Source organism: Cetorhinus maximus, chromosome 4 (assembly GCF_964194155.1).
Source record: "Cetorhinus maximus chromosome 4, sCetMax3.hap1.1, whole genome shotgun sequence".
Taxonomy (NCBI): Eukaryota; Metazoa; Chordata; class Chondrichthyes; order Lamniformes; family Cetorhinidae; genus Cetorhinus; species Cetorhinus maximus.
Window position 1 is genome coordinate 142,450,758 of NC_135882.1, and position 26,568 is coordinate 142,477,325.

The following is a 26,568-nucleotide window of genomic DNA, read 5'->3' on the forward strand; positions in this document are numbered from 1 at the left end:
ACTATGCCTGCTTTCTTTGCCCCTATGGTTAACCTCAACTGCAACTTACCCACCAATTCTGTTTACTTACCCTTAGATACTTTTTGTAACCCAATCAGAGTTATATCTTCTACTCCCAGAAGAGTTTTAGCCATATGTAAAGCCATTTTTGCAGTCTCACCATTTTAAAATCCCTCACACCAACTCCCGAGTTCAATGTGCTTCTCATATACGTAGCCTTAACATTCACCAATTCCAAACCAATCAAAGAATTTCAAATATCTCATAAAGGGCCCCCAATTTTGTTATGATGTGGCAGATAATGTGTACCAAATCTGTGCTATCACAATGGTTTTGCAATTTGTATTTATTACGAGATGTGTGCACTAAATTCAGAAGTAATGAGTCCACTAAGACCTTTAGAGATTTTAAAAATCATACTAAAATATTTATTAACAAAAATTAAAATTTTCAAGCACATACTTAAGACTACAATTACTTAATACTATAACAACTCCAAAAATTCCTAATTAACCTGACTCCCAGTTATACATCCCCTTTAAGACAGCAATCCAAAATAGATAAAAGCAAAATACTCTCGATGCTGGAAATCTGAAATCTGAATCCAAAACAGATTTTTGATTTTTTTAAAACCAGCAAGTTAACACAGTACCCACTTGACAGTGGAATTCCAAATGGCTTTCTCCAACTTCAGTTACTGGACATGGCAGCTTTATGCACAGCTGGCTGGAGGCTTCTTGAAGGCTGATTCACTAACTCTTGTTAGACTAACATGCCCTCAGCCAGCCTTTCATCCTCTTTTATATGTGTTTATATATGTAAATTCCATTGTTCCATATATCTTTGGAACTCTACTTTTCCCATAATCTTAACACTTTCATGTTGCCAATATTGTCAGTAACCTTTGGGAAAAATAAACACATTCCTTAGCCTTGCTTATCTGGCTAGTTGTAAATATACTGACAACCCTTTGAAATCCAACAATCCTTCACTTATCTAAAAATGCAAATTCCCTTCATACCTTACATGTTAAGATAGCATCCATGTTTACTCATTAACATTTCAAGTACATTTCTACATCTGGCTTCTTTTGATGATTTCAAGACTCCAAATGTAATTAAATCATACAGATAGAACCATTAACAGTCACACCCATAAACATACTTTACGACAAACCAGAAAATATTATGAAAATTATTATACTTATTAACAGAAAATTAATTGTTTCTTAAATATAATTGATTGTCCAATCAGCAGCTTATTCTTTTATTTTTATTTAGCCAAATAATTATCGATTCATTACTGTCACAGATTTACCATTTCATCCAGACAGATGACTATTTATTTAATCATTTCACTCAACTGGTGAATAATTATTGTTTGAAACATTCATTTATTTATTGTGTCCAACAATAACTTTAGTTATTTATACACTTATTTATCTCTTCAAGGCTCTGTACTCAGTGGGCTAGGACTTCTTGAAATAAAGTCATTTGATGCCAGTTTCTTCTTTATTAGTGATTTCTAGGCTAGTTTCTCTTGGCTGAAAGATTTAAGGGTTCAGGCACATATAGAAAAAGTTAAGCACAAGTTGATAAAGCTGCCAGATAAAGTATGTGGGATCCTAGTCTAACTAAGTCAGAGCATAAAATACAAAAGCAAAGATGTAATGCTAAAACTATGTATCATTGGTTAGGCAGCAGATCGGTCCAGGAATCCTACCTGATGCCAATCTCACTCAGCCCTGATCCTCCGTAGTTTTTCTAGGTTCAGGGCGATTACAGCAATTGTAATATTTCTGATTCTACGATGTTACCTTTAGGTGGGAAAAAGGTAAACTGCTGAGGCATCAGTATCACACGGGCCAATGTGTGTGGTTCAGTATCACAAGGGCCAGTGTGTGTGGTTCAGTATCACACGGGCCAGTGTGTGTGGTTCAGTATCACACGGGCCAGTGTGTGTGTTTCAGTATCACAAGGGCCAGTGTGTGTGTGTGGTTCAGTATCACACGGGCCAGTGTGTGTGTTTCAGTATCACAAGGGCCATTGTGTGTGGGTCAGTATCACACGGGCTAGTGTGTGTGTGTGGCTCAGTATCACACGGGCCAGTGTGTGTGTGTGGCTCAGTATCACACGGGCCAGTGTGTGTGTGTGGTTCAGTATCACACGGGACAGTGTGTGTGGTTCAGTATCACACGGGCCAGTGTGGGTGGTTCAGTATCATACAGGCCAGTGTGTGTGGCTCAGTATCACACAGGCCAGTGTGGGTGGTTCAGTATCACACGGGCCAGTGTGTGTAGTTCAGTATCACACGGGACAGTGTGTGTGGTTCAGTATCACACGGGACAGTGTGTGTGGTTCAGTATAACACGGGACAGTGTGTGTGGATCAGTATCACACGGGCCAGTGTGGGTGGTTCAGTATCACACGGGCCAGTGTGTGTAGTTCAGTATCACACGGGCCAGTGTGTGTGGTTCAGTATCACACGGGACAGTGTATGTGGTTCAGTATAACACGGGACAGTGTGTGTGGTTCAGTATCACACGGGCCAGTGTGTGTGGTTCAGTGACACACGGGACAGTGTGTGTGGTTCAGTATCACAAGGGCTAGTGTGTGTGGATCAGTATCACACAGGCCAGTGTGGGTGGTTCAGTATCACACAGGCCAGTGTGGGTGGTTCAGTATCACATGAGCCAGTGTGGGTGGTTCAGTATCACACGGGACAGTGTGTGTGGTTCAGTATCACACGGGACAGTGTGTGTGGTTCAGTATCACACGGGCCAGTGTGTGTAGTTCAGTATCACACGGGACAGTGTGTGTGGTTCAGTATCACATGGGACTGTGTCTGTCGTTCAGTATCACATGGGCCAGTGTGTGTGGTTCAGTATCACACGAACCAGTGTGTGTGTGGTTCAGTATCACATGGGCCGGTGTGTGGTTTTCAGTGTCACACGGTGTCTGTCGTTCAGTATCACACAGGCCGTTGTGTGTGTGTGGTTCAGTAACACACAGGCCAGTGCGTGTGTGTTCAGCGTCTCACAGGTCAGTGATTTTTAAAAATTCATTCACAGGATGTGGGCTTCACTGGCTGGGCCAGCATTTATTACCCATCACTAGTTTCCCTTTAGAAGGTGGTGGTGAGCTGCTTTCTTGAACTGCTGCAGTCCATGTGGCGTATGTACACCTACAGTGCTGTTAGGAAGGGAGTTCCAGCATTTTGACTCAGTGACAGTGAAGGAACAGCGATATATTTCCAAGTTGGGATTGTGAGTGACTTGGAGGGCAACTTCCAGGTGGTGGTGCTCCCATGTGTCTGCTGCCCTTGTCCATCTAGATGATAGTGGTTGTGGGTTTGGAAGGTGCTGTCAAAGGAGCTTTGGTGAATTCCAGCAGTGCTTCTTGTAGATGGTACACGCTGCTGCCACTGTGCGTCGGCAGTGGAGGAAGTGAATGTTTGTGGATGTGGTGCCAATCAAGCGGGCTGCTTTGTCCTGGACGGTGTCAAGCTTCTTGAGTGCTGTGGAAGCTGCACTCATCCAGGAAAATGGGGAGTATTCCATCACACCCCTGACAGGCTTTGGTGAGTCAGGAGGTGAGTTGCTCATTGCAGGATTCCTAGCCTTTGATCTCTTCTAACCACAGTATTTATATGGCTAGTCCAGTTCAGTTTCTGGTCAATGGTAACCCCCAGGAGGTTGATAGTGGGGGACTCAGTGATGGTAATGCCATTTTACATCAAGAGGTGATGGTTGGATTCTCTCTTGTTGGAGATGGTCATTGCCTGACACTTGCGTAGTGCGAATGTTACTTGCCACTTGTCAGCCCAAGCCTGGATATTGTCCAGGTCTTGTTGCATTTGGACATGGACTGTTTCAGTATCTGAGCAGTTGCGAATGGTGCTGAACACTGTGCAATCATCAGCAAACATCCCCACTTCTGACCTTATGATGGGATGAAGCAGCTGAAGATGGTTGGGCCAAAATCATCATCCTGAGAAAATCCTGCAGTGATGTCCTGCAGCTGAGATGACTGACCTGCACCAACCATAACCATCTTCGTTTGTGCTAGGTATGGCTCCAACCAGCGGAGAGCTTTCCGCCTGATTTCCGTTAACTTCAGTTTTGTTAGGTTTCCTTGAAGCCACACTTGGTCAAATGCGGCCTTGATGTCAAGGACAGTCATTCTCACCTCACCTCAGTAGTTTAGGTCTTTTGTCCATGTTTGAACCAAGGCTGTAATGAGTTCAGGGGCTGAGTGGCCCTAGTGGAACCCAATCTGAGTGTCAGTGAGCAGGTTATTGCTAAGCAAGTGCTGCTTGATAGCACTGTGGATGACCCTTTCCATTACTTTACTAATGATTGAGAGTAGACTGATGGGCAGTAATTGGCCGGGCTGGAGTTGTCCTGCTTTTTATGTACAGCGCATATCTAGGCACTTTTCCACATTGCCGCATAGATGCCAGTGTTGTAACTCTTTTGAGTCAACCAAATAAATTAAATTAACAAAATTGGGAACAAATTAAAAAGCAGCGCCTTAAAGGGAAACTGCAAAAACAAAGGTAAAATTTAAAGGAAACTTACAAACATCAAAGCAAAATGTGATTAACAGGGTCAATAAAACACCACAGTCCTTGCGGTGCCCACTGAGCACAGAAGGTCTCGATAGTGCCGGCAGACACCGTGTGCTCCCTCTCCAGGGACACCCAGCCGCGAACGTAACCGCAGAAAAGGAGCAGACCGTCGGGTCGGATGACCCTTTTGATCACCCGCTGCCTGGATCTGTTAATGGCCAACTTGGCCAGGCCCAGAAGCAGGTTGACGAGGAGGTCCTCCTCCCTCCTGGCCCCTCTCTGCACCATAGATCAGGAGCGTTGGATTGAAGTGCAAACAAAACAGAAGCAAAAGGTTTTTCAAGTAACTAAGAAGGGTGTGTAGCCTAAGACATCTTACATATATGTGGTCCATGGACTCCACAAGGCCGCAAAAAATGCAGTCATCTTGGGAGTCCATGAACTGACACATCCTACGATTATATGGGACTGCTGCATGCAACACCCTCCACCCCAGGTCCCCAATGGAAAATGGGAGGACACCCATATAGGCGGCCCCCAAACAGGGGACCTCCATCACCGGACGGCAACAATGCGCACCAGGGCGTGTCTGGGTGGCCAGTGAGGGCAAAGAAGCGAAGGGTGTGCAGCAGCACAGCATAAGGGAAACCCCTCTGTGCCATGATAAAGGGCATGGAGGGCATTTCCGCGAAGTGACTCAGGTTGCTGGGCATTGGCTGCTGAGGGAGGGTTCAGGGTCAATGTGGAATTTCGTCCAAACAGGGGTAAGCTCAGATGGAAGACCACCGCGCACCTGTGCCACCTTGTTATAGCTTCACCAGGTTGACACCTCATTTTTAGGTATGCTTAGTGTTGTTCCTGGCGTGCCCTTCTGCACTCTACATTGAAACGGGGTTGACCCCTTGGCTTGATGGTAATGGTAGAGTGGGGGATATGCCTGGCCATGAGGCTACAGATTATGATTGAGTACAGTTCTGCTGCTGATGGCCCACACCGTCACATGGATGCACAGTCTTGAGCTGCTAGATCTGTTCGAAATCTATCCCATTTAGCACAGTGGTTGTGCCACATAACACAATAGAGGGTATCCCCAGTGTGAAGGCGGGAATTCGTCTCCACAATGACTGTGTGGTGGTCACTCCTACTGACACTGTCATGGACAGATGCATCTATGGCAGGCAGGTTGGTGAGGATGAGGTCAAGTATGTTTTTCCTAGTCTAGCAGCTATGTGATTTAGGGTTTGGTCAGTAGTGGTGCTACCGAGCCACTTTTGGTGATGGACATTGAAGTCCCCCACCCAGAGTACATTCTGCGCTTTGCCGCCCTCAGTGCTTCCTCCAAGTGGTGTTCAACATGGAGGAGCACTGATTCATCAGCTGAGGGAGGGCAGTACATGGTAATTAGCAGGAGGTTTCCTTGCCCATGTTTGACCTGACGCCATGAGACTTCATGGGGTCGATGTTGAGGATTCCCAGGTCAACTCTCTCCTGGCAGTGCCACCACCTCTGCTGGGTCTGCCCTGCAAGTGGGACAGGACATACCCAGGGATGGTAATGGTGGTGTCTGGGACATTATCTGCAAGATATGATTATGTGAGGATGACTATGTCAGGTTATTGCTTGACTGGTTTGTGAGACAGCTCTCCCAATTTTGGCAATAACCCCCAGGTGTTAGTAAGGAGGACATTGCAGATTCGACAGGACTGTGTTTGCCATTTCCGGTGCCTAGGTCAGTGCTGGGTTGTCTGTCCAGTTTAATCTCTTTTTTGGGGCTTTGTAGCGGTTTGTTACAACTGAGTGGCATTTAAGAGTCAACATGGAGTTACATGTAGGTCAGACCAGACCAGGTCTGGTAAGGACAGCAGATTTCCTTCCCAAGGAGCATTAGTGAGCCAGATGTTGTTTTTTTAAAAACAACAATCCACAATGGTTTCATGGGCATCATTAGATTTCCAGATTGTTATTGGATTCAAATCCCACCATCTGCTGTGGCAGGATTCGAACTCGGGTCCCCCAGAGCATGACCCTGGGTCTCTGGATTACATGAAAGTATAGTAATATTCATAATATTATTGTGATTTATTGTAAAAGTAGATTAACAGTGGGGTTTGGATAGTGGGTATGTGTGTGTGTGTGGTTCAGTGTCACACAGGCCAGTGCGTGCATGTTCAATATCTCACGGGTCAGTGTGTGTGTGTTCAGTGTCACACAGGCCAGAGTGTGTGTGTTCAGTATCACATGGGCCAGTGTATGCATGTTCCGTATCACATGGGCCAGTGTGTGCATGTGTTCAGTATCTCATGGGACAGTGTGTGTGTGTTCAGTATCACACAGGCCAGTGTGTGCATGTGTTCAGTATCTCATGGGACAGTGTGTGTGTGTTTAGTATCACACGGGCCAGTGTGTGCATGTGTTCACTGTCACATGGGCCAGTGTGTGTGTATATCCAGTGTATCAAGGGCCAGTGTGTGTGGTTCAGTATCATACCGACCAGTGTGTGTGTGTGTATGTGTGGTTCAATATCACACAAGCCAGTGTGTGTGTGTGTGTTCAGTATCTCACGATCCAGTGTGTGTCTGATTCAGTATCTCACGGGCCAGTTTGTGTTGTTCGATATCTCACAGGCCAGTTTGTGTTGTTCGGTATCTCACGGGCCAGTTTGTGTTGTTCGGTATCTCACGGGCCAGTTTGTGTGCATGCGTGTGGTTTAGTATCAGATGCGCCAGTGTTTGTATTGTTCAGCATCTCATGGGGCAGTGTTTATATGACTCTGTGCCAGCCCGTATACGTTTCCCACTGTCCCAATGGCCTGTGAGCTCTTTCACTGAGCCATCCGTTAAACTTAATGCTACCTTTTCGTGAACATGCTGCTCCTTTAAAGCACAGTGGGCTGCACTTTAATCTAATTTCCTTGGCTCAATACTGGGAAACATAATGAGTAACTTAAGGGTGCTTAAGATAAATTGTCAATTGAACCATAGTTTACAACTGTTCCAGATCCTGAGCCCTTAATAATGCTTGACAGGACATGGGCAAGATCTCATATTTGCGTTGTTTCATTCTCTCTCAGACTGTGTCATTGCAATTTAAATAAACTGATTGATGCTGAAAAGTAGCCACCCCTGCAGCCCCGTCAAACCTCCCAACCCCTACACCCCCACCCACCGAACCCAAACCCAGACCTTATTTTTATGTGTTGCCCATGGAGACAGAGAAGCATTTTCATTTTTATTTTAACAGCTGGGATCAGTTTCCTCGAACAATCCCAAGCCAGATGATAGCAATAGTTATATCGAAGCTTAGTAGCCTTAGCAGCCCAAAACATAGCTGTGTTGGGAGTCAGAACATGTGTTACCTGTTTGCTAGTATTTTTTTTTTATCCAGATGATGATATTGAGGTAATGCCAGTCTCCTAAAGCCATTTGTGTTTCAGATTTTGTTTGTTTGAGGGAGTTGACTTGCTAAGGTGAAAACAGCAGAGGCCCTTGATAATCCAGAAATCAGCCATGAAAGAACAGTGTTTTTTCATTGCTGCATCACCTGATGTCAGCAATAAGTAGCATCTGGGAGCACTAAAACATCACAGGGCCTACTTATTAACAGGACTGTGTCTTCTGTGACAAAACCTTGATTGGATCTGGTTGGAACCGTGCACGTCTCTACAAACTTTTTTTTCTTCACCTAAAAGCTGTTTTGTGCTGTAATGTGTAAAGTGTGAACTGATAACAGCGTGGCTAGGGCAACAGGGCATCTGGGACATTAGTCAATGTTGGGACCAACAGTTTATCTCCTTCACCAGTAAGGTTTAAGCTTTTTTGCTTTTTTATTTGCTCATGGGATACAGGCGTTGCTGGCAAGGCCAGCACTTGTTGCTCATCCCTAACTAACCTTAAGGAGGTGGCGGTGAGCCACCTTCTTGAACCATTGCCATCCTGTGGTGTAGGTACACCATAGTGCTGTTAGGAAGCGAGTTTCAGGATTTTGCCCTAGAGACAGTGAAAGCGCAGCGATTATAGTTCCAAATCAAGATGGTGTGGTGTGGCTTGGAGGGGACTTTGCAGGTGATGCGCCTGCTGTCCTTGTACTTCTAGATGGTAAAGGTCATAAGTTTAGAAATTGCTGTTGAAGGAGGCTTGGTGAGTTGCTGCAGTGTATCTTGTATATGGTACACACTGCTGCCATTGTACGCCAGTGATCGAGGGAGTGAATGTTTCGGGTGATGGGTGGGGTGTGGGTTTGACCCACTGGTATAGAGCTGCTTGAATGTTGTTGGAACTGCTCTCATCCAGGTGAATGGAGAGCATTCCATCACAGTCTTGACTTATGCCTTGTAGATGCTAGGCAGGCTTTTCGGAGTCAGGAGGTGAACTACTTGCTGCAGAATTTCCAGCCTTTAGCTTTTTCTTGTAGTCACAGTATTTATATGGCTGGTCCAGTTAAGTTCCTGGTGAGTGGTAACCTCCAGGATTTTGATGGTGGGGGATTGCCTTTGAATGTCAAGGGGAACTTGTTAAACTCAACTTTGTTGGAGACAGTCATTGTCTGTGCCTGTGTAGTGCAAATATTACCTTCTACTTATCAGCCCTAATCTGAATGTTGTGCAGATCTTGCTGCATCTGGACATTGACTGTTTCACAACCTGGGGAGTTGCACATGGAAATAGATGCTGTGCAATCATCGGAAAATATTTCCATTTCTCACATTGTGACAGAGGGAAGATGATTGATGAAGCAGGTGAAGATGGTTAGGCCTAGGACACTGTGCTGAGGAATCCCTGCAGCAATATCCTGGGCCTGAAGTAATTGGCCTTCAACAACCATAACCTTCTTGCGTTGTGCTAGGTATAGCTCCAGCCTGCGAGGAGATTTCCCCTGATTCCCACTGACTTCCATTTTCTTGGGCTCCTTGAGGTCACATACTACCTTGATGTCATTCTCACCTTACTGCTGTAATTTAACTCTTTTGTTCATGTTTGAACCAAGGCCTCAATGAGATCTGGAGCTGAATGGTCCTGGTGGAAGCTAAACTGAGCATTGATGAACAGATCATTTTTGAGTACGTGCCACTAATAACCTTCCATCACTTTGCTGATGCTTGAGGTCAAACTGATGGGGAGTAATTGGCCAGATTGGATTTGACCTCAGGAGCAGGCTGAAAGGATCATCCACTTCAGCACTAAGGCTGAAGATAGTTACAAATGTTTCATCCCAATCTTTCGATCTGACATGCTGCGCTGCCACATCATTTAAGAGCCCCTCACGTTAGTAGTTTAATTGTTCACCACAGTTCACAACTAGATCTGGTAGGGCTGAGTAGGGAATGTTTAGTTTATTTTTGTTTCCCTGCATTAGAATTAATTTTCTCAGCAGCAGGACATAATGGAAACCACTGAAGCTTTCCCTAAAATATTTTCTTCTGCTTGTGAAGTAAGTAGGCCCAAATAAATGCCCAGGTCTTGGCTGGTGCTTAATAAGGAGACCATTTTATTTTTGCTTTCTGCCAATTTTCACTCATTTGTCCGTTTCATATTGTTGTTTATACATGTAAAATTTGGATTCTGACAACGTAAGGCACTGGTAATAATCATGATTATTTTCCAAAAACAGCAGAGAATTGTATAATTAGGCCCCAATCAGGTTACTTTGAGAAGTGTGATACCAATCTGCAGTAAGGCTTCCTTCATCTGAGGTTTTATAATAAATAACATTTTACAACAACGGGTTTCCCCAGCTGTGATGGTTTTGATTAAAGGATGAAAGCACCTCAGAGGAGATGGAAAGATGCAGGAAGGTCAGCCTGAGAGACAGAGACTGCCTGAGGTGAATCCTACTCTTGCTGAGACTTCCCTTTTCTGTTTGAGATCTCCACCACACACAGTAGTAAAACATCCCAGAACATAATTAACTATTTATAGACCAAAAGGATTGAAGTGTTTTTGATTTTTGGAACCTCAGAAAAATGTTTTATTCACTTTGTGTTTTATGGGACACACAGGATGTGGAATTAGCCTTTGTCAGTACCATAGAATGGGATGATGGTGATTTGCCAGCCTGTTTTATACCTCAACTGATGTTCTTTCCTATTTACTTCAAGACCAGTTTCACTCCAACCAGGTCTCACAGCTGATTAATTTCTCCCTTCTTCTGAAGGCAATAATTTAAATAAAGAGTTTACATTTATATGGTGGCTTTCACATCCTCAGGATGTCCCAAAGCACTTTAAGGCCAATAAAGCACCTTTGAAGTGTCATAACTGTTATAATGAAGGAAACACTGCAGCCGATTTGGACACAGTAAGCTCTCACAAGCAGCAATGAAAGAAGTAGTCAGATCTTGTTTTCGGTGCTGATTGAGGGGTAAATATTGGTCAGGACACTGGAGAGAACTTCCCTGTTCTTTGAAATAGCACTATGGGATCCTTTATGTGCGTCGAAAAGGGTAGCGTTTCAAGTCAGATTTGAAAAATGGCACCTCCAATAGAGAAGCACATCCTCAGTGCAGCACTGGAGTGCCAGCCTGGATTTTGTGCTCAAGTCTTTGGGCTGGAAGTTGAACCCACAACCTTCTAACTTCGACACGAGGCTGCTTCCACTGAGCCACTGATGACACCAATTTAAGATTGTCACCAAGAAATCCAATAGGGAAGTTAGAAGAAACTTCTTTACCCAAAGAGTGGTGAGAATGTGGAACCTTCCACCACAGACGGTATAGATGCATTTAAGGGGAAAATAGACATGCATATGAGTTAGAGGGGACTAGAGGGTCATGATGATAGATTTAGATGAAGAAAGATGGAGGTGGCGCAAGTGGAGCATAAATGCCACCATGGACTGGTTGGGCCAAATGGCCTGTTTCTGTGCCATATATCCTATGTAATTCTTGCTGTATTCATGTATACTTGCAGATCTCTGACTCTTCACTAAGGGGTCACTATTCATGTATGAGTTTACACAGTGAATGTCTGCAGGTTATCTGTCACCTAGCGTTGCCCCATTCTTATCCAAAGCTCTGACATGTTCTTTCCATCTGAAGTTACGGGAGACACTGGATCATGGGCGGATGAAGCCCAACCCCACTAATTCTGTTTCCCAAACACTGAGGCAAATTGTGGTGCCTGCAATTACAACCCTGGTTCAGACTGACTAATGTTTGATGTTCAAACATGAGGGGAGGACGCTGAAATTGGCCTAAGCATCAGAAATGGGTTCACAGTGAATCGGCAGCCTGTTATGCACAGTGCAAGTTTTTCGTTTTCATTGACTCAGAAAATATTGCAAGATTTTTAATTTCGAACCAAGTCGTTTTTGGTGTAGGCTATCCCTCGATTCAAGGTTGACATCTACTCAGGGTCTAGAGTTTCTGTCATGGGTCTTTATGTGACTGGACAGGCCGATTCTCGACCCACGGATCTTTGGGAACATGGAGCAGGATGTCCCACGAGGTAGTGGGATCCAAAATGTAGGACTTGCTGCTTTTTCTTTTCTTCTCTGCTGCTACTCATTAAGACATTGTGGCTCAAAATGTTGTTATGACTAGGTGAAGACTGGTGGAAGGACTCCCGCTCTTTATCCAACTCCTCAGTTGATCGTAACAGGGTTTTTTTAAATTTAAAAGGATGAATGTGATAATTCAGTACTTAACTGTTTACATGCAATACATGCACACACACACACACACACATGCATGCACACGCATGCACGCACACATACACGTGCACGCACGCACACACACACAAATATTCCTTTCATGATGTATAGATGTCCCAAAGAACTTTACAACCAATTAAATACATATTTTGTAGTGTAGTGACTGTTGTAATGAAGGAAAAATGGCAGGAAAGGTTTGACAAACAGCAATGAGATAATAAATCTGTTTTAGTGATGTTGGCCAGACTGCCGCTGTTTCATGTCACGTCCAAAAGATGGCACATCCAGCACTCCCTCTGTACCACACTGAAGTGCCAGCCCAGATCATGTCCTGAAGAGTAACCTCCTTACACTGAAGCAAGACACTCACCACTGAGCCACTTGATCACTTTACCCAAGTGATCAATTGAGTCCGGGTACAGACACAGGAAAATCTCAGCTCTTATGTAGTGAAGAATTGAACAATTTTCAAGGTGTGTAACACATTTAATCTCTGTTATCCTGTCTGTAACAAACCTCACCTTGTGCATTTACTGGAATGTAACAATTGGCTATTCAGGGGACCACTGATATCTATTGATTTAACAACTTAATTGCAACATTGTGAAGATGCTGGTTTTCAGACTGGTCAAATGAGGGCAAGTGGGTCACTGATTCTTTGAAAGAAATCCATTATTCCAGAGGGAAAGAATGAGTTAGGAAGTCAGCAATTAATCTGTTTAACACTTTCTTTCCTGCAGATGTGCTAGGAGGAAGTGTGAAAAATTTCTATAGCCACTTGCCATTTCGTAAGCTGTGGGGAATCTTGGTTAGGAACAGACTGAATGTTACTGCGAGAGGGATCCAAGCTGGGTAAGTACTTATCCTTTGACACCTATTTTATAGTGAAATTCATTCACAGCAGGTATTTGACTCACCCTCTTCATTTGCTTTTTTTCCTGAGCTTGCTCCATCACTGCTGATCTTCAATTCATTCACCCATCTTAGTTCCCCATCCTTACCTAACAACAGTCTAGCAATCTCAGTCTTGAATAGTCCAATTCTCTGAGCATTCACAGCCTTTTGAGGGAAAAGAGCTCATAATTTATTACCCTTTGTGTGAAAAAATGCTTCCTGATTTCACTTTTGAATTCACTTCTAAATGTTTTGGCTTCAAGTATAAAGTTATGCCCCTTTGTCCTGGATGTCCCCAGTCAGGTGATATAGGTCTTTATTATTTTAAGCATCTTGATTTTATCCAGGGAATCCAAGCTAAGTTTATCCACTTGCCCTCATAAGTTATTGTTTTAAGCGCTAATATCATTTTGTTGAACATGCGTGGCACGACCACTGCCAAGGCCTCTATATTCTTTCTAAGATGCAGGCGGCATTTTCACCATCGAGGCAGGCAGCTCAAGTCGGGAAATCTCCCTGTTTGCCACATCCGCCTTAGAAGAAAGCGGCCCGAGTAGCGCGAGTTTCGTTTGAGGGCCCTGGCGTGGGTTAGAGTCAGGCCCACCACTCCTGGACGCAGATCAGAGGTGGCCACAGGGGTTGCTGAGAGCTGAGGCGGGCTGGTTAAAAGGCTGCCTTGGTTCTCTGGGACTTTGTCCCAGTTGTTTTCTTAAATATTAGGCTCTCTGGCCTTCACCTCTCATGCCCATGCATGCCAACTCATGCTAACCCATGCCCCTCCATCCACCCCTCATATGCTCCATGCCAACCCATGCCCCTCTACCTGCCCCCAATGGCCCCTCATCTCCTCCATGCCAAACCATGCACCCCCCACCCAACAAAAACAGCCCCTTATAGCCCCATGCCAACTTAGTTTCAACTCGTAATCCCAAGCCAACACCCTTTGCCCTTACATCCTCCATGCCAACTCACACAGTATCCACCATTGGAAGACTTCAGGAGCTATGCTGAGATGAAATAAAATAAAGTTTGAAATATCCAGCCAAAGAGTCTGCAAAGGGATATAGATGGGTTAAGTGAGTGGGGAAAAAAAAAGCAGATGGAATATAATGTGGGAAAATGTGAGGTTGTTCACTTTGGCAGGAAAAATAGAAAAGCAGATATGATTTAACTGGAAAGAGATTGCAGCATGCTGCAGTACAAAAGGATCTGGGTGTCATTGTATATGTGAGTCACAAAAAGTTAGCATGCATCAAGTAATTAGGAAAGCAAAAAGAATGTTGACCTTTATTGCAAGGGGATGGAAGATAAAAGTAGGGAAGTGTTGCTACAACTGTACAAAACATTGGTGAGACGACACCTAGAGTACTGTATACAGTTTGGGTCTCCTTACTTTAGGAGGGATATACTTACATTGAAAGCGCTTTAGAGAATGTTTACAAGGCTGATTCCTGGGATGAAGGCATTGTCTCATGAGGAAAGGTTAAGCAGGTTGGGCCTGTACTCATTGGAGTTTAGAAGAATGAGAGGTGACCTTATTGAAACATGTAAGATTCTAAGGGGGCTTGACAGGGTAGATGCTGAGAGGATGTTTCTCCTTGTGGGGGAATCTAGAACTAGGGGGCACAGTTTAAAGTAAGGCATCTCCTATTTAAGACGGAGATGAAGAAGAATTTTTCTCTCAGAGGGTTGTTTGTCTTTGAAATTCTTTTCCACAGAGAGTAGTGGAGGTGGGACCATTGAATATATTCAAAACTGAGTTAGATTTTTGATCAATAACGGAGTCAAATGTTAAGGCTGTGTGGATGGGGTTGTGAGTCAGTAAAGTGGAGTTAAGGCCACAATCAGATCAGCATGATCTCATTGAATACTGGAGCAGGCTCAATGGGCAGAATGGCTTACTTCAGCTCCTATTTCTTATGATCACATCGGCTTTCTTGAAACTCGGAGCTCCCCCCTATTTCCCTTCTATAATGCAACCTGTTTCAGCTTTCTGGAGGGTAGTCTGAGGAAAACCATTGGTGAAGTTGTGATCTTTGGCAAAACGTTAGAGTAATATTGTTGTAAAGAGTCCTGCTGAACTGACCCGCCACATCTTTGTACTCAAAGGTTCTTTGAATGTGAACGCTTGTGCGATGAAGATTCCTGTTGCAAAGGATTTGGATTTCTGAAAGATCCACGAATACCAGGTATTGAATGTCAATGAAAAAGTGAGGAGAGTGTAGCAAAATGGGCCCCTATAAGAAGGAAAGCTGTTAAATACTAAGCAGTATGAGAGGGTTGATAAGATGCATCCAAATAAATGGTTTGAGAAAAGCACAAAGGATGCAAAATTCCTTGTGCCCGTTGATGCACTGGGTGCAACAGTTACAAAAATATGACAAAATATCCCCTGATCCTGGAGACTCGGGCTGGCTAAAGAGCAGAGGACCATGTTCCAATCTCATCCAATTTACACTATCAGAATGGCTTCAAAGATATTTGAAGCAAAACTGTGTAACTGCCAGCAAAGATGCAAATCTGCAAGAAGTGAGATAACTAACCTGATTATATTTAACTGATGAATGTAAAGAACAGGAACACAGTGAAGATGGACGTAAATAATATATACAAGAGAGAGCAAAGAAAATAAATCAAGTAGTATAAGAGATAAAGCCTAATGAGATATGTTTTGAACTTTGGGACTAGCCAGATACACCATGAATGAGGCATAATGACTCACAGGAAGATATAATAATTCTCATAATGTTATTGGAATTTATTGTAGAGTAATAGTGGGGTGGCGGGGGAAGGGGTAGGGGAGTGTGTGTCTTAATTAAAGGCAGCTGGTCTGAAGACTTTCATGTAACAGAAGATAAACTAGGTTTGAAATGTTAAGTAGGTAAACATAGATGTAAAGGGAACATTTGCATTTTTAAATAAACCAGATTAGATTGATTTCAAAAGAGGAGTGAACTGTTTCACTTAACCAAGCAAAGTTCAGAAACAGTGGCCAGGATTTTGCCCTCATTGGGCGGGCTCAGGGGGGGGCGGGTGGAGTGGTCAGGAAGCCGACTGCCGCCCGCGATCGGTTCTCGCCCGCAATTTCATGCTGGTGGGCCAATTAAGGCCCTCCCAGTATGAAATGCGAGCTGCAGTGCTCAGCGCTGCCTGTGTGGGGTGGGGTGGGGGAGGAGGGCGAGCGGGGAACTTCGCACATGCGCACAAGTGCGCGCAGGAAAAGCTCTCTGAAGCACAGCGATGCCTCAAGGAGCTGAAGGTATAAAAAAATCAAAAATAAAGAATTTAAAAATGTTACAAAACATGTCCCCACCCATATGACTGTGTCACATGAGCAGGGACATGTTATTAATGAAAAGTTAACATTTTAAATTTTATTTTTAATTGCCTTTGGAAACCTCCTCCCACCCGTGGGTGAGGTTTCCTAAAAAATGCAAAGGCCGGTTGGCATTTTTGCCTACCCACCAGCCATGAGGTCGGTCGGGTAGTGAAAAATTACATTTAACTGTTACTTTAATGGCCTTAATATGCCTTTTAATTGTTAGCGGGCACACTGCCAACTCCCTCGCATGCCTGCCGACCGAAATATCATGCGAGGGGGTCAGCAGCGCTCCCGCTTGAGCCCGTCCGACATGGGTGAAAATCTGCCCAGTGCATTTGTTTTCCCCAAAGATTATTGGTAAAATTGGTACTAGGAGAGATTTTTAAATGTACTAGGAGATTGGGTGAACCTCCATGGAAGTCCTGCCGCTGAGTCTTTCGAGCCTTGCAAAGGCTCACTGATGTAACTGCATCGAAGGTTAAAGTCTTCTTGTGCTGAATAGCCTAGCCTCCACCAGAATGCTATCAGTACCATTATAAACCACGTAACCTTCTTTGCCTGTGGAACTATTGCCATATATATGGTGAAGGGGGTGGTGACTCTGGTGAAGGTTGGCGAAAACAGTAGTCAGTGATCCTGCTCCTGACTAGGACCCAGTGAAGTCTGCCGGGAATGTGTGGATGTGGATGTTGGGTGAGGTCCTGTTGCCGCCTGTTATTTACCTGCATGGTGAATAGTCTGCTAATGCTCAGTGCCCAAGCTCAGACTGGCCACTTGGGTGAGGTAAATGTGGTAAGTGTGAGGTAAAGCATTACCTGTAAGACGAGTTGCAGTGAGTCAGTGGAATTGTGCACGCAACATGTGTCCCCCTGTTAGCCTTCCTCCACTTCCTCGAAAAGGTACACTTAAAGGTTTTACATGTGCTTCTTGCTTTTCTGCTTAAAGAACAATCAAATAAAAGAAATGTGAATTAAAAGTGGTACTGTGACCCAGAGCTCTTGCTGGGACCTGACAGTTACTTTTAATCGTCAAGGCCAAAAATCAGATAGAGGGCTGAATTAGAAAGAAGTTGGCCTGAGCCTTTCTTTGCTGCTAATCAAAAATTCCTGGAAACTTCCCTAGGCTAGATAATTAATGCCTGCTTCTGATGGTTCAGATGGATGTTAAAGACCAAGTGGCACAATGTAAAGAAAATTAGGGAGTACTTCTGGTATCTGGGTGCAGTAATTATGGTTTTATTCAGTGTGCAATGTACCTTTAAGCATAATACTTGTTAATGAAGGTCACATGATCTGTAGTAACCAATAGGAGAGTAGCACGGGCTACCTCATCAGCCACGTAGAGATGCAGTCAGAGTTGAAAGCACACATGTAGTTGCTGCTGATTATATTGTAAATAAACTTAACGTTTCCATTAATATTAACATTCTTTATCAAATACATTTCATAGATTTGGGCATAACATGCCTGATCCTCAGTAGTCTTGGAGTGCAGTCCTGCAGTGAGGAAATTCAGAGCTGGCGTATCCTGGACTGTGAGTCAGCTGATGTGGACACATTGACCTATCCATTTGGGTGGTACCAGAAGCCTGGTATGTAATGAATCGTGTAATGATTTATCTTGCGTTTTTAAAATTTTGTTTACATTAATTCCATTACCATTCAGCAACTCCAGATCATAAAAACAGGAGGCCAGTATTTGTGTTGACAAGCCTTACTCTGCTTGTGAGGTGCTTACTTTACCTAGAAGTGTCTGCTACAGACACTGAGTTTCCAAAAGAAGAAAAGTGTTCCATTTTCCTGCAGCAGCATCCCTCTCAGTGACTACAATACTTGGACCCCTAAATTAAATAAAATTGAATGAGGGTAACTTCCTTGTTGGAAGCTACAGTAGCAGCCAATTTAGCATTAAGGGATGGCAGCTCCTGTGACAGGGCAATTGCCCAACTGTGCACCCATTTGCCAATATCAATTTATTTTAAATTTCTGGCAATCTCATTAGCATATGCCAGAAAGGAGATAAACAGAAATCACCACTATCCCTTTCTTAAGTATGAAAATTAAAGTTTCAAGCCACATAGCCATCATTAGACACTGCATGTTTGAAAATATACAATCCTGGAAGCTTTTTCATTTTTCATGTGACCCATACTGAGGAGATAAAAATGTATCCACAGAGACAGAATGTACATTGCAGATCTTGGTGAGGAAAGGCTTTTCAATAAATGGCTTAAAAAAAAACCACACAAAAATGCCGGAAAAATTATTTGGATTTCTATTGCGCCCTAAAATTCTGGGCTAAATTTTACACCCCGCCTTGAACCAGTGTAGTGACAGGAAATTCTCATGTACTTGTTCTTTAGCCTGGGGGTGGAGTCATTACAATAAGCCAAGGTGCATTTGGCACAGGAACTGAAAGGCTTGTGTAAAAAAGGAAAGTAATTAGGGTTTAGCTAAATACATCCATTTGAGTTTGATCGTTTACCATGTACCTGGGATTGTTCGATATTAATACTCTGGGTATATGTTTTAGACCTCAAATGATGCATCTCGTTGGAGGTAAACAAGTAGGGAATGCTCTGAAGAAGGGTCATATGGACTCGAAACGTTAACTCTCTCTCCACAGAAGCTGCAGGACCTGCTGAGTTTTTCCAGCATTTTCTGTTATTGTTTCATATTTCCAATATCCGCAGTATTTTGCTTTTATCTTAGAAAATTCTACCCTTTGGTGTCAACATTTAAAGTGTGATTTGACGGATCTGACAAGAGCATCTGGTAGTACTTTGCATTAACTCTGAAGGGGAGGCATTGTGAGACAGTTATTGGCTACTTCATCAGTTCTTGACAGCACTTACATCACCACTCTGAAATGTGTAAGGCTTTGTTTATGGGCCTGAAAGTTTCCAGTGTCTTTAAATGTGTTTCAGATAATATTGCACAACAATAGCTGAGAGCCAAGCATCGGCTGTGAGGAAGGAGCCACTCACTTACACCAAAGCTGGGAATCCAGCTACAGCATTTGAATCTTGCACCCACAGCTCAGTTCAGTGATGATAAACATGCCAATGGTTTGGCTAGAAATCCTCCACTTGAAACACTGCTGCTCTGAATACCAGTAAAAGCTGTTCAAGACATAGTGGAATGGGCCACATTGACCAGAAATACCCCAGGCCAATCCCATGTCTATGTTATTAACTAGTCTCAGCTGTATGTGCGAGGAGAAGGGGGTAGTGAGGGGCACCAAAAAAAAAAATCCAATGTCCACCTATTCACCTCTGTCTAACGAACCTCTGGTGAAAAGTGTGGGCTTTGGTTGAGGATCAGACTCAGATGCGATTAACCTCCTACCCAACATCAAGTAACCTTGTGACGCTTACTGTCCAGGCTCATACATAAAGCATAGTTGCTTGGGTGAGGCATTGGTAAGCAGTATTTAAAGAAGAGTCAAAGTCTTGAGGAGAAGAGGGGGAATAAATGCAACACAGAAGACTTGTGAAGGTCAGTTCCTCAGTTTATGAATTGTCCTCTAACTTATCTCTCAATTTTTATTTGCAGTGAGTCAGTGGAATTGTGCACGGAACATGTGTCCCCCTGTTAGCCTTCCTCCACTTCCTCGAAAAGGTACGCTTAAAGGTTTTACATGTGCTTCTTGCTTTTCTGCTTAAAGAACAATCAAATAAAAGAAATGTGAATTAAAAGTGGTACTGTGACCCAGAGCTCTTGCTGGGACCTGACAGTTACTTTTAATCGTCAAGGCCAAAAATCAGATAGAGGGCTGAATTAGAAAGAAGTTGGCCTGAGCCTTTCTTTGCTGCTAATCAAAAATTCCTGGAAACTTCACTAGGCTAGATAATTAATGCCTGCTTCTGATGGTTCAGATGGATGTTAAAGACCTAGTGGCACAATGTAAAGAAAATTGGGGAGTTCTTCTGGTATCTGGGTGCAGTAATTATGGTTTTATTTAGTGTGCAATGTACCTTTAAGCATAATACTTGTTAATGAAGGTCACATGATCTGTAGTAACCAATAGGAGAGTAGCACGGGCTACCTCATCAGCCGCGTAGAGATGCAGTCAGAGTTGAAAGCACACATGTAGTTGCTGCTGATTATATCGTAAATAAACTTAACGTTTCCACCCAAGAAGAGTCTGCAGATCAACTCTATCATTAATAGTACAACTCGGCCACCCCACAACAAGCTGGCGATGAGGATAAACAGGACTGAACGGAAGAAATCAAGTTAAAAAGAAAGGAAAATATACTCACCCGGTATGCAGTTGCTTTAGGTTAAAGAAGAAATGGGACCCCATCCAAATGGCTGAGAAATCTCCCGGAGCACTTCCAACATTGAAATAATAGTACTGGGGTTGCAGGACCCCTGATTGAGGGTCCATAGGACGGGTGAGCAAAACATTGGAAAAGGGAGAGAATCCATACTTGTATTGTAAAATAGGTAGCAGCCCCACAGGCACAGTAGGTTAAATAATCTGGCACACAGCTTGCAAGTGGAAAAACAAAGCAACCATCAGAGCAGAAAGCAGTGCTGCCATTTTAAATTTAAACAAAAAAAAAACAGCCCAATTGGACTACATGGCCGCTGCGTCTCCCGAAGTGAGGGACATCCAACATCAAAAGAGCCTGCAGAGTAAAAGGGCAAAACCCTGCAGAATCACCCAGAAAAGGGGAGAGGAAGTCACTGCTGTGTTTTTTTCCGAACCGGAATGAAGCTTTGCAAAGTTAAAAGAGAAGATTCACAATCACGGGTTCCCGCCAAAACTGGAAAAGCGCAGGAAATACAGCAGAGAAAAGCTGACAGCTGTAGAGACAGCCCGAGTAAAAAAAAAACCTGTGATTTCTCTTAAAGCGGCAAACATTTAAAGTGGTAAATACAAGAAAAATAGCTATGAAAATTAGAAGAGACCCCAGAGAGGGGGCAACTCTGCTGAAGGGAATAAGAGACCCTGGAGAGAGGGCAACTCTGCAGAAGGGAATAAGAGACCTTAGAGAGAGGGCAACTCTCTGGAAGCCAATTAGAGATCCCAGAGAGAGGGCAGCTCTGCCGAAGGAAACGAGGACCCAGAGAGAGGGCAACTCTGCTAAAGGGAACAAGGGACCCCAGAGACAGGGCAACTTCACCAAGGGCAACAGGAGACCCCAGAGAGAGGGCAACAAGAAATTAAACAGTTGAAAGAACAGTTGATTGTCCTTCAAAATCAAATGCAAAAGGAATGTGTCATCATTCAACAATATGAAGAAATGAAGGCTATCTCAAACAGTAGAATGGAGCACAGCAAAAGAAATGCGAAGAGGGCTCAGGGGAAACCCTGGTAATCGGAGAGGGCTCAGGGAAAGCCCTGGTAATTGGAGAGGGCTCAGGAGAGGTACTGGTAATCGGAGAGGGCTCACAGGAAGCCCTGGGAGTCGTGTATATTTGGATACAGCCAGGAGACAGGAGTTTGGATAAGCTCCAAGGCAGTGCTAGCTCAGTGAAGCTAGCTGTCTAGCAAAGGGCTGAAGAATCAGCTAAATGAAGCCAAGGAGGCTTTGGAAGCAAAAGTCGCAGAATTTTCCAAGAAGCAGAGAAATACTGAAATTTTGAGAGACTCAGCCACTGAGCTCAGAAGAGTTGAGCTTGTATCTGAGAGAAGTCTAGCCAACAGTGAAGCCAAAAAAGAAGGCCGAGATTAAAGCCTGTGCTAAAAAAAAGTGCACGTTCCTAGAAAGGGAGGCATTCTATTTGGGTCACCAGGTAGATTCACAAAGCCTCCACCTGGTTGAGGAGAAAATGAGATCCATAAGAGAGGCACCTGTGCCAAAGAACGCCTCAGAGCTCAAATCATTCCTAGGAATGATCAACTATTATGTACGGTTCTTACCCAATTTGGCTACAGTGCTGGCACCCCCCCTTCATTCTCTACTCAAAAAGAACCAACGCTAGTCTTGGGAGGTGCCCCAGAAAGAAGCTTTCATAAAGGGGAAACAATTGTTGCACTAGTCCAATCTATTAGTGCATTATGACCAGATGAAAGAATTGGTGCTGACATGTGATGCATCTCCCTACAGAATGGGAGCAGTGCTCTCTCATCGGATGGGTGATGGCATGGAACGCCCAATAGGTTATGTATCAAGAATGCTCACCACAGCAGAAAAGGGATACTCACAGACAGAGGAAAAAGGCCTGTCCATCTTCCTTGGTGTCAAGAAATTTCACCAGTGCATACACAGCCGCCATTTTACAATCATTTCAGACCACAACCATTGTTAGGATTGTTTAGTGAGGGCAAGGCTATACCATCGATAACCTCAGCAAGAATACTCTTTCATACATAGGCCTGGCAATCAAATCGTAAAAGCTGATGCACCTAGTCGTTTGCCTTTACAAGAAAATGATGAGCATGTCCCAGTTCCACAGGAACTTGTTTTACAGTTCAATTTCTTAGATTCCTCGCTGGTATGTGTGTGACAGGTAAGAGACAGGATAAGTTGGGACGCAGTTCTATCTCAGGTACTACATGGTTTGTCACAGGAGCCCGTACCTGATGAAATGAAACCGTACTTCAACAGAAGACATGAAATAACCAACCAGGATGGCATCTTATTGTGGGGAGCACGAGTGATAGTTCCTCCAAATGGAAAGGAGCCACTTTTAATTGAACTACACAGTGCCCATCCAGGAATTTTCCAAATGAAGAGATTAGCACACAGCTATCTATGGTGGCCTGGTGAAATAGAGAGTTTAGTAAAGCACTGAGTGCCATGTCAGCAACTGCAAAAGTTGCCAATGACAGCTCTATTACACCCATGGGAGTGCATTTACACATTGACTACGTTGGACCTTTCCCTTTTATTCATTCATGGGATGTGAGCATCGCTAGCTAGGCCAGCAATTATTGCCCTTGTTCAGAGGGCAGTTAGGAGTCAACAACATTGCTTTGGGTCTGGAATCACGTGTAGGTCAGAACAGGTAAGGAAGGCAGATCTCCTTCCCTAAATGACATTAGTTGGGTTTTTACGACAATCGTTTCGTGGTCATCATCAGACTTTTAATTCCAGATTTTTATTGACTTCAGATTTCACTGCGGTGGAATTTGAACCCAGGTCCACAAAGCATTACCCTGGGTCTCTGGAATGCTAGTCAGTGACAATACCTCTATGCCATCGCCTCCCCTGGGAGCTCATTGTTGATGCCCAGTCAAAATGTTTGGACATATATGAGGTGAAGTCACCAACATCGGCCGCTGCAATTGAGAAACTATGTCAGAGTTTTGCAATTCACAGACTACCAGAAGCAGTCATTTCCGCTAACAGCACGACATTTACGAGTGCTGAGTTTCAACGGTTTATCAGCCTCAACCGTATCACTCATGTGAAAACTGCACCATACCATCCTTCCTCAAATGGACTGGCTGAGAGGGTGGTTTAAATGTTCAAGGCAGGCATGGAAAAGCTAACTGGTGATTCCTTGGCAACCAAGCTAGCACGCTTTCTTTTTCATTACAGGACTACCTCTCGTACAACAACAGGTGTCACACCTATGGAGTTATTGTTGAAATGCCATCTCAGGGCGAGATTGAGCTTAATAATGCCGAATTTAGAGGGGAAGGTGGAAAGGAGTTGGGGAAGCCAGAAAATTAGACACGGCTGGCATAGTCTTGAGAGGAAATTTACCGTGGGATAGCCAGTATACTTGAAAAATTTCAGGGAAGGACCAAAGTGGTAACCAGGTGAAATAACTGTGGTGACTGGACCTCTATCTTACCACGTGGAGGTGGAAGGCCGGATCATCCGTAAACATGTGGACCATTTAAGGAAGAGAGAGACAAATCACCAAGAATTGGTTCCACCAGTACTCATGACCGGTTTCCTGTTGATGATACTCAATCCAGGACTGACATGTCTAATGCTCCTGTAAGAGTTGAGGATAAAGAACTGGAAGTGCCCACCGAAGCACCTGATGTTCAGGCAACTCTGGAAAAGGAGGTTCCTGACAAAGAATCTGAAGTTGTGGAGCTGCGACATTCCACATGTACCAGGAAACCAGCTGAAAGACTAAACTTATAAATTCCTTGCCCAGTGTAAATATTGAGGTGTCTTGAAAAAATGTACTTGTAAATATAATATGTATAGCAGAGTTAAAGGGGGAGGAATGTAGTAATTATAGTTTTATTTAATGTGTAATGTACCTTTAAGAATAATACTTGTTAAGGAAGGTCACATGATCTGTAGTAACCAATAGGAGAGTAGCGCGGGCTACCTCATCAGGAGTGTAGAGGTGGAGTTAGAGTTGAAAGCACACGTGTAGTTGCTGCTGAGTATATTGTAAATAAACATAATGGGCAAAATTTTGCCCTTGACGTGCAGGATTGGCAGGGGCGGGCTGGACTGTCGGGAAGCTGACCACCGCCCACGATCGACAGCGAACTGCAATTTCACACTGGTGGGCCAATGAAGGTCCGCCCAGCATGATACGCGAGCGGCAGCGCTGAGCACTACCTGTGCGGGCGGGGGGAGGAGGGCGAGCAGGCCCAACGCAAACTTTGCACATGTCCAACAGAGAGCGTTGAATAATATACCTGAGGCACAGAGTTGCCTCAAGGAGATGAAGAGATATTTTTAAAAATAATGAGCAGAAAAATGTAATGAAACACGTCCTCTCATGTGGCTCTGTCACATGAGCAGGATCATGTTTTTAATTAAAAAATAAAGTTTTTATTTTATTTGTATTTGCTTTTGGAAACCTCATCCCGCCTGTGGATGAGGTTTCCAAAAAAATGCAAAGGCCGCCTGGCCTTTTCGCCTGGCTGCCAACCGTTAGGTTGAACAGGCAGTGAAAACTTTATGTCAAATGATAATCTTTTAATTGTTGGCAGGCATGCTGCCGATTCCGGCGCATGCCCAGCAACCAAACTATCGAGCGAAGACGTCGGCATGCTCGGTCGACATCATCATGCCTCATTTCAAGCTCGGTTGGGTCGGGTGCACACCCACCCACCCACTAAGCTAAAAATTCTGGCCAATATTTCCACCCAAGAAGTGTCTGCAGATCAACTCTATCATTAATAGCACAACTTGGCCGCCCCTCAACAATTGGGCCAACATTCTTCATGTGCCCAGTGGTGCCTTTTCTTCTTTTGTCTTTTGGGCAGTCAGCAAGCTTTCTGTGGCTGAGGAAGGGCAAGAAGATCGAGTAGTATGCTCACTTCTGTTTTTGTTGTTTTTGTTGCGAGACTGCTATGAAATTCCAGCATCTCTGTGGTTCTGGCTTACTGGCTGGAAGTCGCTGTGTGTACACAGTGGTGGGTATGTCTACCGACTGTACCACCACCTTAGTTGGAAGTAGAGGCTCCTCAGACTGTTGATCCTTCTCTGGTACCACTTCCACCAGAGGTGCTATGGGAATTCCATGTATGGGATATTACTCTGACCATTGGGGATTTTCCAGGACCTGGAATCACGATGGACAAACCTGCTCTGTAAAAAGAGAAAAGAGATCGCAGGTAAAATCAGAGTCTGAATACTCTTTAATGTTTGAGGACTCAGGACCGTGCTGTTCAGTCTGGCTAATGACAATTGTGGTCTTGACATCCTCTGCTGTCTAGAGGAGATCCAGGGCTATGCAGGCATCCCTTCTCAGAAGAGAGAAAGGCTGATTTCAGACAACATACATCAGCTCAAAGATCTGTTTGTTGCCATTCCTCAGTGGTTCAAGGATCATGTCGATGACTGGGAGTTCGGCTCCCCCCTGCTCAATAAAGTGGAGTGTCCATCGTTCAAAGCCTAAGGCCTTGGAGCCATGGCACCTCGTCTGACAGCGCTGCCAAGCTGGCACTTGAATCTAATGAAGAATTTGTTGGATGACCATTGACCAGGATGTCAGAATTCCAAAATGAAGAACCCACATTCTCTGATGTAACCCAAGAAAAATGGCTGTTTGTCTTCAGGGTTTTCAGTCTTGACCTTGTGGATGACTTTTGGGATGTCTGTGCGGTGCTGGGTTTTTGACTTGCACAGTTTACCAAAGTGTCCCTGTCGGTTGGAGTGGAAGCATTGGGCAGTGCTTGCAGGATGCTGATCTTTCCTGTGAGGGCGCTGTGCACTGCAGTGCTGGCAAGATCACTCTGCTGGGCAGCTCAGGAATTGC

At 44.1% G+C, this 26,568-nt stretch overlaps 1 protein-coding gene across 1 annotated transcript in view; it reads left to right on the plus strand.

Moving 5' to 3' along the window:
* tg (thyroglobulin) overlaps positions 1-26,568 on the plus strand; it is a 443,647-nt gene that overhangs the window by 162,920 nt on the left and 254,159 nt on the right. The window contains exons 32-35 of the mRNA XM_078541245.1: positions 12,955-13,066; positions 15,218-15,297; positions 17,880-18,020; positions 19,984-20,049. Of these exons, the coding sequence (XP_078397371.1) occupies positions 12,955-13,066; positions 15,218-15,297; positions 17,880-18,020; positions 19,984-20,049 (399 nt within the window). The remainder of the gene's footprint in view (positions 1-12,954; positions 13,067-15,217; positions 15,298-17,879; positions 18,021-19,983; positions 20,050-26,568) is intronic.